At 42.6% G+C, this 15,472-nt stretch overlaps 3 protein-coding genes across 4 annotated transcripts; 1 reads left to right on the plus strand and 2 right to left on the minus strand.

Annotated features, from left to right (window-relative positions):
• Positions 1 to 332: 332 nt before the first annotated feature.
• Positions 333 to 5,777, minus strand: mrpl38 (mitochondrial ribosomal protein L38). Of its 2 annotated transcripts, none has more exons than XM_076999988.1 (10): positions 5,643 to 5,777; positions 4,808 to 5,065; positions 4,464 to 4,649; positions 4,039 to 4,170; positions 3,708 to 3,910; positions 3,517 to 3,589; positions 3,121 to 3,166; positions 2,825 to 2,983; positions 2,387 to 2,523; positions 333 to 1,637 (listed from the first exon to the last, which is right to left on the minus strand). In XM_076999988.1, the coding sequence occupies exons 2-10, from the start codon at positions 4,893 to 4,895 to the stop codon at positions 1,501 to 1,503; spliced, it is 1,161 nt and encodes a 386-aa protein (XP_076856103.1). In that variant the 5' UTR covers positions 4,896 to 5,065; positions 5,643 to 5,777; the 3' UTR covers positions 333 to 1,500. The 2 variants fall into 2 exon arrangements, with proteins under 2 accessions (XP_076856103.1, XP_076856102.1); XM_076999987.1 differs by having other exon boundaries at positions 4,039 to 4,173; positions 4,422 to 4,649.
• trim65 (tripartite motif containing 65) lies at positions 4,645 to 9,417 on the plus strand. Its single transcript, XM_076999986.1, has 7 exons — positions 4,645 to 5,115; positions 5,453 to 5,895; positions 6,206 to 6,301; positions 6,584 to 6,814; positions 7,002 to 7,170; positions 7,297 to 7,386; positions 7,752 to 9,417. The coding sequence occupies exons 2-7, from the start codon at positions 5,464 to 5,466 to the stop codon at positions 8,288 to 8,290; spliced, it is 1,557 nt and encodes a 518-aa protein (XP_076856101.1). The 5' UTR covers positions 4,645 to 5,115; positions 5,453 to 5,463; the 3' UTR covers positions 8,291 to 9,417.
• A 606-nt stretch (positions 9,418 to 10,023) lies between these two features.
• On the minus strand, positions 10,024 to 14,426 carry wbp2 (WW domain binding protein 2). The gene is made up of 8 exons (XM_076999989.1): positions 14,251 to 14,426; positions 13,408 to 13,516; positions 12,800 to 12,935; positions 12,383 to 12,475; positions 12,100 to 12,246; positions 11,460 to 11,570; positions 11,182 to 11,258; positions 10,024 to 11,004 (listed from the first exon to the last, which is right to left on the minus strand). The coding sequence occupies exons 1-8, from the start codon at positions 14,307 to 14,309 to the stop codon at positions 10,957 to 10,959; spliced, it is 780 nt and encodes a 259-aa protein (XP_076856104.1). The 5' UTR covers positions 14,310 to 14,426; the 3' UTR covers positions 10,024 to 10,956.
• Positions 14,427 to 15,472: the final 1,046 nt, after the last annotated feature.

A 15,472-nucleotide genomic window follows, 5' to 3' on the forward strand; every position in this document is an offset into this window, starting at 1 on the left:
ATAGATCAGAAAGGAAACTTCTCCAGTGCAGGCAGTGGCAGAGCTAGACTTTTTTTCAAGGGGTGGCCAAAGGGTGACCAAGGCTTTATCAGAGGGATCAATATACAAATGATGAACGGAAGGATGAAGGAAACATATTTTCTCTCAAAATTTCCATTTCCAGTGGGGTGGCACTAGGGGTGGCAAGGGCTCTGTTGGGGGTGGCACTTGTCACCCCTGCTCTGCCACTGGGTGCAGGGCAAATTTAAATTAATTTGCATATTTATAGGGGGCATGTGCACTCAATTCCATGTTGATTGGGATGTACAAAAGAAATGTGTGTGGATTCCGACGTACTTGTACGTACAATAATTTTTAGTAAGAAATCCACGCAAGTCTTTGTACATGAAGCCCCAGGTCAGAATGAGTGAGATCAGACATCTTTACTTCAAAAGCCTGTTAAATGTGCCAAACATAAGTGGCTATTGAAGGCATCTTTTCAAGAACCCAGATCCACTTCTTTAATTACAGTGGACCGAATCTAAACAGTGAAGATCAGAAGCCAAAACAGTGGTACACAAGTGTGCGTGACCAGGTTGTATAACAGTGGAAGAATCTGGGTAATACCCAGTCAGTTGTGTGCGTGTGTACCTTAGCATAAGAGGTCTGTAGGGGGTGAGGCATTTAGCAGAAAACGTTACGCATGACTAGATCAAAACAGGTCGGTGGGACTAGATGATATCATATTACACACTTGACAGCTGATAGCTGAACAACTCATTCTTCCTCTGATTCAGATCCCACCAAGACAAATCACATCATAAAAAAGCACAGGCGACCTGCATTAAGCACAGGCGTCCTGACTGCATTATTGTTTGCAAATGTTTTGTGCTAGGCAAATACCCTCAGAACACTTTTCAAGGCATTAAGAACAGGGAAATAAAAGTCACTGTTCCTCCTGTTCAATGGAGAGAGAACAAAGCATGAACAACGCTGGCAGGTAGATAATAACGGATCAAAAGATAAGGCTTCGCGCACTTTACGTTTTACATTACATACGCTCTTCCTTTAGTCCCCAAAGTGATCAGTACAGTTGATGGAAAAGAATCATTAACTAACTCTCCCCCTCACACACACACAGGCAGAACCACAGCCATGTTTTCATGTTGATACAAGCACTGGCATTCATTCTTTCTTTCATTTCATCTGAGTCTAAAAGTAGAGAGTAATATCACGTTGGACGAGATGAGTCCAAGATAAGTCTCGAGTTCTGAAGCAACAAAACATCAACTGACAGGAAAAAACCACAAAACCGATAAGGCACGAGACGGGTGGTGTTCTTCTGAAGTGTGGACCCAAGTTCTCATGCATGCACAGAAGAGATCTTGCAGAGATGAATGTGAAATTTATCACAGGTGCCTTGCCCCTAACACACTGCATTCTGGAATCACATACACAGAGAATGTCATGAGATACAATTTATTTTTACAAAAAAAAAAAAATTACAATGCGTGTTCAGGTTTAGTAAATGCCATAAGTGTGTTCCTGTCCGTCCCTGTAGCGATCCATATATCGGAGTGGCTGTTTGTGAGGGTATTTTTTCTGCGGTGGGTGGTACACAGGAGGTCTCTCGTACTCAAACACTGGCTCCCTCATATCTGTGGAAGTAAAACATCACTGTGGGCTCTCAGGTCCAGACAGGACATCTTGCAAAGAACTTACTTTACTACCTGCCAGTGTCAAATGTATTTGAATTCTTGACAGCTGAAACAGTGTGGGGAGGCCAGTATTATATACATTCGGGGGAGGGGGGGGCATGTATGAAGCATATAGATGGACGTAAACCTTTACAGGCCAACGTCTATTTCTCCCAAACCATAACTACCTACAGCTCAAGTCATCAATGGAAAGTGAGCTTGACACTAGTAAAACTGGAATTTTCTAGTGACTTATTTTGAAAGAGAAAGAATGATGTCCTCAATCCAAAGATGCTAATCTATCTTACTGTAAGAAAGACATTAGCAAGTCTTAACATTTTTGGTGTTGACAGTATTTCAACCTCTTAGGCTAAAAGGACAGAAAGAAGGAACTTCCCTCTGGAAAGGGCATCCACACATCCTGTTTCTAAACAAACCCTCACTGACAGGAAGAGTTGAAATTTTGTAATTAAATGTAATTTTATCCCTGTTAATTTGTAATAAACGTAAAAAGGATTGCTGGCCCTGGCCAGGACTGTTCAGAAAACAATGGTTTTTAAGTATTATAGTCAACAGCAGAGGCAAAGATTTTAGATGCATCAGAGTGCGATACTGCACCATTTAAAGTGACTGATGCTTCTGCCTTTTGGGGACTGTCAGCATTAAATGATGGATAGCTGTGTGGTAGGTGTGTGTATTATTTAGCTTACTGAGCAATGTGTGAAAGGTACTGCTAACAGAGCTGTCCCACTGGCACTGGAAGAATGCCAGTCCCGCTGGGGTGAACAGGTCTTCGTGTTTCCTGTAGAATTCCAATGTCTTGAAGCTTCGCTGCTTTAGACTGTGACTATACATGTGAATATAGAAAACAGACAAAATCTTGAGGATATTTTCACACACAGTTAATTCTGAGACCAGATGTACATGATGGATTAAACACAAAACCTTCTGAACAGGGTAAACTTCTAAATAATCTTTCTGTATTAACACTGCAGGGTTTGTACAATAAACAGCACAGATAGCTATATAACTGTCTAATATTCCTTCTACTGATGCATTAAAGGCCCACACAATTATGCCAAACAAGTTACATCAGTAGAGGGGCTTTACACAGAGCTTAACTCAATGTTCTCCTGACATCAGCTCACCAGGGAGAGGGCAGGACATCGCTACTGAAATCGATAATATCTTCTTGCTTAAACAGGATGAAGATGTATCTGTGATAACCGGTTCCCTTGGCAGGAAAGGGTGCAATATAATTGCAAACTTCCTGTCCAGAATGTACGGCATTTCCAGGGATATTTCCACTGTGAAGGGAAAAATAAAAACACACTTGTAAGCACCAGCATATAACACTCAAGTGCTGCAAAACCATAATGTATAGAACAATTCTCAAATAGAAAACAATTGCTAATGGAAAAGCTATTAAAGTCTGAATACTCACACCAGCCAGTGAACATATTCTTGTTCATTGTCCTGTAAATGCTCATCTAAGAAAACAGATCAACACATGTGCAAATAATTTAAATACCTATTGAAGCTGCATGAATTTATTACAGATTTGTTCAGTTCTTATATCGCCATCTTGTGGTGTACATTGAAACTGACAAGGGCTGTCCAAATTAATTGTTCCATAGAGTAGAATATGTGGGGAAAACCCTAATCAAACAGGCAGTCTTCACCATTCAAAACAAACATTATAGAATGACATAGAAAATAGGAGAAAACAAACCAGCTCACTTGACACAAACTTAAACAACAGTTCAAAAATCTGTTTTCATGCAGTACCAAAACAATTGAACCTTTGATCTGTTTTTAATTCAGGATATTTTGTTGGTACCTGGGCTTGTCAGGAGCAATGTCCAGAGAGAATTATCTTCTGCCTCAAAGTTTATGTGAGGTGCTCGTGATGCCTGAAACATGATAGTGGGGATGGGGGGGGGGGGGTGGCAAAAGCTTATTCGCTGAATTTCAAACAGCACCTGTGACAAGTTTAAGAATACAGATTAAATCACTAATAGATTCTCTCACCTGACTAGGTGATAAACGGTTCCCATAATGCACCATGGCACTGCTGTCATCTCCATATGCCACCCGTAACATGACCCTTGGCACAAAGTAAGCCATGGGGAAAAGGTCCTGGTAGATCCCGTAGTGTTCTGCCAGCCTCTGGATATGATATGGCCCATTGGTTTTTTCCCATTCTGACTTCACTCTGTCCAATTGTATGCGGACTAGAACGCAAAAGGAGAGGGATGAAATTTTAGATCATGAAAAAACCTGACTTGTATATATTTTTAAAAGCACGATTTATACAGCAGCAGGCTCCAATGGAACAGAGAAACAAACGAGAGTGACGTACACGTGCGCAGGCGAGCAGCCCTCTCCAGGTCAGGGTTCTCTTTGTTTTGTTTCATCACTCTTGTTCTCTCTTTAGCCTCCATTTTTCTGGAAGGCCGGCAGTGAGGCAGGCCGATGTCCACTGGCTCAAAACCTGCTTAGAATTACATTAGAATTACAACACAGACGGGGGAAGAGAAATAAAATGAGTAAACAAACGGCCAATTAACAACCCTCAGATGATTCAGACAGTGCAGTCATCCTTAAGACCTGTACATTTGTAGTTATCATCATTATATACACTAGTAATTCCATAAACTCTGTGACTGATTTCGCAGCTTATTTACAGGCAGTATAGAACAAATGTGGTAAGTGGATGAGTAAACATGAAGACACAGTGTAGACCTTGTGCTACAATCACGCTCATGGCGCAGTTGACGCATTTACCCGAGTCACATTTCTTCTCTGTGTGTTTCCTGTAGGTTTTCCACCAAACATCTTTGTCATTAGCCTCCTCTGCAACTTGGAGGTAACGTGTGTAGCTGCGATATTTCTCCAGCGCTTCGAGGTTCTTCGTGTCTATGCCTTCGTTGGGCATCGGGCCCAGCGGTGCAGCCCGGCGACATAATGCACCTTCATGTGTCAGGGGCAAACATATCCATTAGAGATGATCTACCTTCTAGACAGATTAGATTATAACAGATATCCGAGCTAAGAAGAACAAAGCATAGATGAGTGAAGGTCACAAAACTTACAAAAAATAAATAATTACATGCAGAATGCTCACTTACCTGCGGTTTTAAAAAACCTTGCGCTGGTTTTGACCCTCAAACCCGTCCCAACGCTCAACACGGGTCCTACCACCCTGCGCAACGCCATCTTGGAACAGACGCGGGAGTGACGTCACCACGCACGTGCGTGAGACGTCACGGCGTCTTCCGTCACCACACACGCGCGTGATACGTCACGGCGTCTTCCGTCACCACACACGCGCGATATTTGTGCGTGAGACGTCACAGCGTCTTCCTCCGTGTGCTGTGAAGTTGTGCCTAAGAGAAATTCGGACAGGTTACATCACATCACAATTCAGCAAAGCGCTGTAAGTAAATCCTTCATTATGTTGTCATGAAAATGCGTAATTTGATGTTATCTTAAGACGTGAAGTTAACGCCATGTTTTCATTCATTGTAAGTACAAATGCAGCTGGCTCGCCGTATGTTTGGGTCCTAAGTAGGCTGCCTCTCAGGCCATAATGGTCGCCCTCTTTTTGTTTTTGCCAACTAGCTGCTTGGATATCTAGCTAGAATAGAAACAGTACTTTGTTTTCTTTAAGTGTGGTGTTTTAATGCGCAGCGCCTTTTGTGATATGACGTTTAACAATTTGTGGCAAACATGAGGTTTTGTCCTGGGCTACTGCATAGTTCTACTGTCGACAGGTTAACGTGTCATGGAGGCGCACAGTTTGAGCTGTGCCATCTGCTTGGATCGTTTTAAATACCCGGTGACTATACCCTGCGGCCACACCTTCTGCAAGGACTGTATCTCCAAACACTGGGACCAGAGAGAGAGAAGTGAACCGCAACACGCCGAATTCAACTGCCCCGTGTGCAAAGAGAAGTTCCCCACCAGACCCTCGCTGAAGCGGAACGTGTCCCTGTCCTTTCTGAGCGACGCTGCCGCCGGTGGTGGAGATCGGAAAGATGCCGGTTCTTCATGCACGAGGCCCGAGGTCGGTCCAGAGCAGCTCTGCGCGCGCCATCAGAAGCCCCTTGACTTGTACTGCAGGAACGACGCCACGTGCGTCTGCTGCGCGTGCGCCGTGAATGACTGCAAGGATCATGACAAGGTCCTGGTGGAAGAGGAGAGGATTAACAGAGAGGTACCAGCATCCAACCACGTCTGCTACCACCGCTGATGCTTCAGAGTTTAATCTCTAGGTTTATAGTTCACTTACAAGTTGTGAGCAATTTCTGGACCACATTAAAACATGATAATGAGGACAAACCGCCCTTGTAAAAGTTGTGTTGAGAAACCCAGATCATAGTTGTGAATTTTAATTATCGTGTGATGTGAAATATGAAGTATTAGTTTAAATTTTCAGTATTGTGTCAGGATGCAATGTAAAATTGTACTTGATGATGATGATGATGATGGTATGGAATGTTTGCTGTGTTTGTGCTGATTGACAGACAGTTCTGAAGAATAAAGAATTGGAGGTCAGGAAGTGCAAGCAGAGCACAGAGCAGAACATTCTGGAGCTCTCGGAGAACATTGCTAAAGCTAAGGCAAGAAAACAATCTAATGAGAGCCCCTGTGGCCCTGTTCCCAGTGGGACATTTTGAAGAATATACCCAGCAAAACGCAGGGTGTGTCGTAACAACAAGATGATCTCAAATCAGCATTGTGATGCATGGCAGTATAAACTGCAACCAACATTAAACCACTGAATTCTTGCCCCCACTGCTTCAGTATACATCAAAATGATTCATAATGATGATTCCAGGCCGTAGACCTCTGTTGTGATGCGGTTGCTTCTCTCACTGTCTTCTCTGGTGCCACTGTTTCAGGTGTCTCTGCAGCAGACCTCACAGTGGGTGACCTCAAAGTTCTCGCATCTGCTGAAGGTGCTGCAGGAGAAGCAGGAGGTCATGGAGAGCTTTGTGGCGCTCCAGCAGGAGGCTGTCCTGTCTCAGGCTGAGGCACGCCTCCGTGACCTGCAGGATAAGGCGCTGCAGCTCTCCGAGATTGAGGAGCATATTGGCAGCATCTGTGAACTCCCCCACCACCAACTCATACAGGTCTCACTGCAAGTGCAACATTTGAACTCTCATGGATGAAACCTTTAGAGTCAGATTGGGGTTAATGGATTTCAGCTATGACAGATGATAGGCCTTGTCTTTGCTTCAGGTCAGACATGTGCTTTTAAAATATTTTACACGATAAGTTGCCATGTTTTTAATGCTAGCTGTATGTTTATGTGAATAGGACTCCATGCTGGTAGAGGTTCCTCAGATGGGTGAGGTTCCTGTAGATGTCAATGTGAACATTTTAGAGAAACTGGCTCCAGTCACAGACGTGCTGTCTCGCATCTCTAAGCTGGTGTGTGAAGACTTGGATAAAACTGTTTATGCAGCTGTGGACCACAACAAAGAAGGTCAGTTTGGAAATTTAACTAGTGAAAATTAGCTTTATAAGTTTTAGATTTGTAGGTGAAACTGAGATAATCTACTTGTGGTCTTGCTGTTTGGGGGCTTGTGTGTTTATATTTGTTATGTTCCAGTTTCTCCTCAGGACAAAAGACCAGTGCAAGCTGTAGTACCCAGTCCTGCCACTCCTTCCTATTCAGCGGGAAAGGAAGGCCTCAGTGCATGTAAATATGTATCTTTTGTCATATTCCAGAGCCATGTAATCAAAGTTACTGATAACATAAGCAGAAAGGCTCCTGAGGTATGCTCAACTAGATATGGCCTTTTAAAGAGTCAAAGCAGTCTATAATAAAAACAGCAACAGTCAAATGCTGCAGATCTAATGTGTTCACATTTTAAACAAAAGCTACAAAAGCCAAACAAAGCGAGTAAAGATATTTCAAAGGTAAACAAGCTTGTATTTAATTGAGTTTGAAAAAGATAAAATGAAAGTATCATTTGATTTAACACTCTTGATTTTAGCTCTGTAACTGTGATGGATACACGATTCTTAATTGCTGGCTTTTTAATAAAATTTTATTTTTTGCAGACCGTTGCTCCTTGACCTTTGACCCTCGCACAGCCAATGCTCACCTCCTGCTCTCCCAGAGCAACCGTCGGGCGGAGCACCTCACCTCGGGGCCCCGCCCCGTCCCGGCTCACGAGGCCCGCTTCGACCACACCTGGCAGGTGCTGTGTTTCGAGAAGTTCACCCATGGCCGCCACTACTGGGAGCTGGAGGTGTCCAAACCGTGGGCGTACGTCGGGGTGACGTACCAGGCCATCCCGCGCAAGGAGAAGGGCCGGACGTGCATGCTGGGGATGAACGAGCTCTCGTGGAGTCTGCAGCTGGACGAGCGGCAGCTGAGCGCCTGGCATGCTGGGAACAAGGAGCCCGTGCAGGGCCAGGTGCCGGGCCAGGCCCAGCCGCTGCGCATCGGCATGCTGCTGGATTACGAGGCCGGCACGCTGACCTACTACGGCGAGGGCCAGGTGAGGCTGCACGCCTTCCACTGCGTGTTCACTCACGAGCTGACCCCGGCCTGCTGGATCGGAGAGGGAGTTAGCGTCACTCTCTGCCAACCGTGAACTGACCTTTTCCCGCAAGGCTGTAGAACCACATTCCTCAAAGGAAAACCAAAAAATAAAAAAAACACAACGCTATTTTCAGTTGAACCAGTCCTCGAAACACAGTTCTCAAATGCACTACAGCCGACAATTTATTTGGCTCAAAGAGAGCTTGAAACTGGCCTGACTGAGTCGAGCAGTTTAATGTTCTCCTTTCTCTGACTAATGATTTGATAGTAGATTATGAAGCACTAGTTAAAGTGACTGAAATGTTCTAGCACAGGATAAATATTTCTAGTGCAGGAGAAACTCTACAGAGGAGGGCCTCTAAAATGCAGTGGTTGGGAACTCTGGTACCATTATGTACATTTGTTGTGTTGTGTCAGACCAGAACTAGACAACTCCATAATGAACATCTCACTGTTCAGCCATTTTAATTGTGAATTCTGTGAAGCCCACAGACCATTTTACTAGAGAGATCAGGCACTGTGTTGAGACACAGACAGCCTAAGAAGTCTCGCATGTTCAGTTGTTTCCTCCTTTTGAGTTTCCATGATCCTCCATGATTGCCATTTCATTGATATTTTATGATTACATTTTAGAAGCTGGAGAATTCAAAATGTCAGTTGAATTTTTGAGGCACCACCACCATTGGATACAGTAACGGTGGTTGAGAGCAAATGTGTAATTGAAATACAATTGGTATGTTTTTAAATTGCCTTGTCATTGTAAACTGACTTTGACAAGTTCCAAGTCTTGAAGCACTTTTGAATCTTTGTAAAAAAAAAAAAAAAAAAAAAAAAAAAAAAGATATGGACTATGTTAGATTAACTGTGGTAGTAATTTTGTGTATGTCTGTTTTGTAAATGAGGTTACAGTCATGCAGCTCGGAGAAGTTGCATATCTGCATGTTTGAAGAGCGGTTTAAGATGCACCTTTTGAAACGCTTTGTAGAGTGCTGAACTGAACGAGGTCTTGGACTAAATTGCAGTGCCAATGCTGAATCAGCACTGGAAATACATATTTTCTCTAGGTGTAGACTTAAGACTATACTGGCCCCAAATATATTTGGGTGTGTGGAATGGACTTTAAGAATAAAAAAAACATTTGTTTGTTCGCTTTTAAGCAAATATAACTTATGATACGGAGCTACTTTGTTGAGTTCGATTCAATGTCACTGTCTTTATTTGTGTGTGATATTTAAATGTTTTGCACACCATTCTGGCACTAGCCGGCCCACTACCAGTCTTACCAATGGTTGCATATATATCAACATTTTTAAGCAAGTTGTTATCAAAACGTGCCATTTAAACCCCACCCTCTTTACATATATTGTCCTCCTTCAAGTCAGAAAGGACCACATTTGAAGCACACAGTGTGCCATATTTAATTAATTTATTCTAGAACTGTGAAAAGCCTGAACAATTTATGAGTAATAGCACAGATGTGTGATCTCTGGGATATGCTAGATAAAGCAGCAACCATGATGGGAGGAGAAAAGAACCATGTTGAACTCAGAACTTAGAATGGTTAGAATCCTAGTTAGATTGGTTGCAGTCCTGCTACTTAAAAGCAGAATAGACCAGAGGACAGAATTCACACAACCTGCTTGTCATCCACTGTTAAGTCTATCATTGGGAGAAAAGGAAGGTGTGTTAGAATAATGCAAAAACTGTACTGCACTATCATTGTGAATGCTAAATGTGCAAACCCATATTTTGAAATATGTCTTTAAAAAATCCTTCAAATAAATCTGAACTTTCAACTAGCACATCTTTAATAAAATACAATACATTGTATGTTAGACCTTACAGCTGAGACCATGCTTATTAAATGGTTATACATTTCTTCATTCGTATAAATTAAGTAATTAATTATTGTGCTCAACAATAAATAGTATTTGCAGCCAAAAGGGTGGTGCTGGGGGATCGTACAGGTGTGGCGAGTGTTAAAGTGCTGTGTTAGTCTGCGCCATGCTCCAGAGATCTACGGCAGCCGTCACAAGTGCAGCGGGACCACAGATCACGAGGGCGGCCGGTCCGCGGCTGATGTGCACGGGAACATGGAGCTTTGGTCAAGGTGCCTTCGAGTTACAACACATTCCAGAAACAGGAATGATGAGCGTGTTTCCCAGTATAGCAACAGAATGACTGAGCCAACACCTGAATGAATACACAGAAATGGTCCGACACTGCCTATTGATCTCACCCATTCTCCCCGATTATCATGGTCCCTTCTGTTAAACGTAGCACCACACCAGCTCAAACTAGTCCTTCTGTATGAAATAAATTAACATAGCGATTTACATAAGTTAATAAGTTAACTGCTTTTATACAGTAAGTTATCTATAGTGATTTCTATATACAGTTACCTCTTTACAAGTACAGAAAAATATCAACAAATCCCAAACTCTCCTTTTTGCTAACAACCATAGTTAATATTTCACCTCTCTCATTCCCAGACAGTGAAATCAAACAGTTTTGCTACCCTTTTCTTCCCCAGTTGTGCCAGGGTAAAGATGGGGAAACCACTCTCTGTAGCTTGCTGGAGCTCTCTGCTACTGCATGCAGTCTTACAGGAGGACATGGTTAGTTGGGCTAATGAAATGAACTACCGCTGCTGGGAACACAAGTGAGGAAGAGAAGATTGGGGGGGGGGGGGGGGGGGGAGGAAATATCATCAGACGTTTACTGCTGCTTCTTGTCTTCAGGTGGTGAGTATGGTGGAGGCTTGTCCTGTGATGTAGAAGACAAACAAACTGATTATCCGTTCATAGCTCATCCAACAGGAGATTCATATCCATGCACACAGGTGCAGCAGTGCAAGGAAGCAACAGGTATGCAGATGGTTGGGGGCTTGGTGGTAAATGAGTGTAAGTGAGGCTGTTTGGGGCATGTGGGTTAGGGACTCACCTCTGGCAGGTAAACGTGAGACGGAGGGAAAGAGGAAGTGCTGGAACTGGCCGCTGCTTCTGCCGCCTTTGCCTCCGCTGAGAGAGAGAGAAAAATGGCCCATGTACACCACACCTAATAACATACCATTGATTGTGTTCTGCTGAACTGTATATCTGCATATCGTTTTCCACAAACTAGCCATCTAAAGCTGATCTTTGTTAAGCACCATTCCTGAGACATAATTTGTATGATGTTTATATTATGATATGGTGCTGGTGCCGGGCGGTGGTCCTGACCTGCGGGTGTTCGGGGTAGGTCTGGGTCAAGAGGAGCTTGTGCCACTGAGGCAGAATAAGGTGGAGGGGGCATGTAGACTGCAGCAGCGGGTGGATTAGGGTAGAATGCACCTGGAGACAGAACACAAAACACCACCCTTGTGTAAAAGCCCATGTGAAGCACTAAAGTCATAAAATGTGGAGGTTAGAGTATCACAAATTGAACACCATGTCGAGAATGACCATGACAGAATGGTTTGATTACATCTGGCTGTTTGTCTAAGGATAACTAACCAAGACTACTCTTCACCGACATGGAGGGTCCATAAATTGCACAATTCATTTGGGTCAGGATGTGTCTGTTTTATATTAATTTGAAGTACATGGGTCCCAAATGCAGCGAGGAACAGAATGCTGGTGTGATACGAGTGCACCCTCGCTCTCGCAATACAGCTCTTCACAAGCTTATTTTGTGTCCACACCTCACCCACCCCCTATGAGTAAGCACAGGCATCTCATTATTTAAATGAATGTGTTCTCTACCTTTTATCTTTTTACATGCACCACTGGAGTAAACAAAAAAAAAGGCGTAATTAAGTGTCTGCAGCATTCTGCAATTCTGTTGAAATAAGCAACCAAGCATTCAGGTGCAGTGCCTCACCTGCAGCTGGGGGTCCAGGGTAGGTGTAGCCAGGAGGAGGGGGTCCACTGGCATACATGCCATTAGCTGGTGGGGGAGCATACGCATATGCTCCGTTAAGCATGTATGGACATTCAAAATCACCGGTCACAGGCTGGCCTCTGGAGGCTAGAAATAACAAAACAAGTGAGTCAAACATGTTCTGTTTGGTGCAGTTGTTCCTGAATCCACCTGGTAAGGAATCACTGTAAAGGAAAAGAAGAAGGTGAAAAATGCCATTGAAACGTGGGACTGGTGAATTTACCCTGGGCTGCCACCTGTAGCATGTACTGTCCAAACTCAATTGCTCCACCAGAGACAAATATCAGCTTGAAGGTTGCAGATCCCTCCCAACCACCTAGAAAACAACCACAAGATTTTACTGAAATGTTCTGCAAATCACTGCAAATATACCACCAGGTATATGTATTTCACTTTCTGCTAGTATATTTACTGGCTGATATAGCTGGTTTAAATGTGTCTCCATTCAGCCCAATATTATAGCTGTTCACAGTGCATGATTTAGTGTGCTCTTAGTTCATTAAAACAAGGATCTGCTTAGTAAGGAACAAATTTGGGCTTCTTTAATCTTGCTCTAAAGAGTATTAACACATAAAAGTGTCATGAGTCTGTCTTCGCTAGGGAGAAGACCGACTGTTAGGAGACCAATTGGAGCTCTTACCCCCTGGTTCAGCAGACACACTGCCCTTTATGTAGTTGGCTCCCAGGACAGGCTGTTTGACCTCACAACCCTTCATGAGGTAGAAAGGCATCATAAAGGACTGCAGAACATCCTTCCCCTTTGCCACGAAGATCACCTGATTAAAACAAAAAACAAGACCCCTTAAGTTCTGATTAAGACTAACGGAAATTAATAAACAGGCACCCAGGATCACCTGCATCTGGCCTGATCTAGAATACAGTGACATACTCCAGAGCATGAAGGAAGGAATATATAAGAGATTGTTTAAAGGATGCTTGTGAGTTTTGTGGCCAAAAAATGACCACTGCTTCGTTTATTTTACAGAGCCATTGTAAGGATACCGTTGGCCTTTTCACTCCATGTAGGTCTCCATGAAAATATAAAGCAGTACCAGAATAAGACCTTATAAATACATAAGCAGTTTACTAAAAAAAGGTTTGACATTTTGTACAAAGCAGACAGTTAAAACAAGGGAGCATGGATTACCCACAAGTATCCTATCCAAACAGATCAGATTTGTGACATTTGCATAAGTGTGGTACAGGCTTGAGTCCGTAATGTTTTTGTTGGGATCTCGTCATACCCACCCTGTATGGTGTCAGATAGATACTCCCCTTCCTTGTCCTCCGAAATGCCTCTGGTAAGTGGTCTGCATCACTGAATGTCAGCTCCACATTCTCGTAGGACTTCAACACACTGGAAAGAAACCCAGACTATTCATGGTCAAATCCCCATCACACATCCTCACTTTGAAAACTTGCCTTCATCTCAGAGAGGGAGGGAGGGACAGGGAGACACAGATAAGGCTCCCAGGATGCCATGCGCCAACAGTTGGAGTGTCTCCAAAAAGACACTGATCAGAATTCTAATATTATGCACATTGTGTTTAAAAGCTTCATTACTTCTAGAAAAGGGTTACGAGGCTCATCGACTCAGTGGCCTGATGAACAGGGACTAGGCATCACCACAGCTAACACAATTACATTTTTCTTTGGCCCTTGAGAACAACAAACCGATCCACCGGTTCTGACTGCATGGCCCCACTGGGCCCGATTACACCAACGTCTGAAGTCGTGACTGTTCGCTACAGTTCTGGACGTAACCACGCAGTTTAACTGCCTGATATTACCAAACGTAACGTTAGTCATCTAGCCAAGCTGTCAAATAACTAGTTTATATACACGAACTTCATTTATCCGTCTAGTTATTACCTGGTCATTTTATTAGCAGACACAAGTCATACAGAAGGAAAAGTCAATCAAGTACAACAATATCAGAGCTTTCAGCTACGTAAAAAGATACGTAACTAGCGTAACCAGCTCTGCTGCGTGGACCTGCGTGCTGGCTCGCTAATCTAGCTAGCCTGGATACATTAAGTTAGTGGAACAGCGAGTTTTATGTGGCAGCCTGTCAACAGTGGTGAACATTACCTCTCACTGTTGTTGATGATGACACCTCCGGACTCTGAATGATTACGGTTCAGGGCCATCGTGTTCCCGACCGGCTCCTTAGCGTTCACAAGCTGACACCTTTTATTTCCAACAAATGTGCGGAGCGCGAGAAACAGTTATTTACCCCGACTGCACCTGCACTTCCGGCACGCGCAACGCCCCTTTCGTTACGTAACAGATTGCATAGATTTGAGAAGTCATGAGGCATTTCTCGAAACTTCGCTTTAATATTTTGGAGGTTTTTGCAAAACATTCTATATTCTAAAAAGTGACTCTGTTTGAGTCAGTCTTGGTTTTTGAATTGGCACGGAATTGCGCTATTATCAAATTTACTAACACATTATTTATAGCGATTTGTGGTGTAAATTTGTCAGTGACAGTTCTAGCTGTCGTTATCTATTATTTTAAATAATCAGTATTGGTTTTTTAACCCTGTATATGCATTAGGAATAGGAACAACATGAATTTGCCCGTGGATCTGCAAAAAAAATAAGTAAACAAAAAATACATTTTTTTGACAATATATATATGTTATACGTATATCGTTTATTATTGTAGCCAACTCAAAGCGTTATTAGAACCCATTTCTACTCACTGACATCGCTTTATTAAAAATAATTATTACTTAATAATGAATGAAAATTATTAATTATTTTGATGCCTTCTGCCTTTTCCTTTATGAAACCAAAATTTGTGTGGTGTTGTTATCGTAATTTATCCCATTTAAACTGTATTTATGCTGTATCTTTTGATGAAATTCTCTGCAAAACCTGTTCATGTAAATAAAGCATATTATTTTGATCATTAGTTATTATTACAAGTAACAAATGATAAGGTAGTATATACCTTTAATCCTCTAGAAAATTTACTTATTAAAGTAGTATTGTATATATATATGTGTGTTTTTCAATTATCTAAAATAGAACTTCATTGTTCAAAAATGTATGTGCAAGCCTATTTTTATTTAAAAACAAATTAATAATAGAATAAACAAAGAAAATGAGAAGAATAAATGCATATGTTTTCTGATATCTTAACCTAAATAAATGGGATAGCTTTTGCCGTATAATCATGGTAAAATGTTGCAGGACTCTTGGGTACTTTTATTTTTAATAGTATATCCTCCCAAGACTGGTTTCCTCCATTTCCCAGGAATAAAAAAAGAGGCCATGTTGGCTCTAAGAAGGTGGTTTCCCGCCAT

This window comes from Brachyhypopomus gauderio, chromosome 3, assembly GCF_052324685.1.
Source record: "Brachyhypopomus gauderio isolate BG-103 chromosome 3, BGAUD_0.2, whole genome shotgun sequence".
Classification (NCBI taxonomy): Eukaryota; Metazoa; Chordata; class Actinopteri; order Gymnotiformes; family Hypopomidae; genus Brachyhypopomus; species Brachyhypopomus gauderio.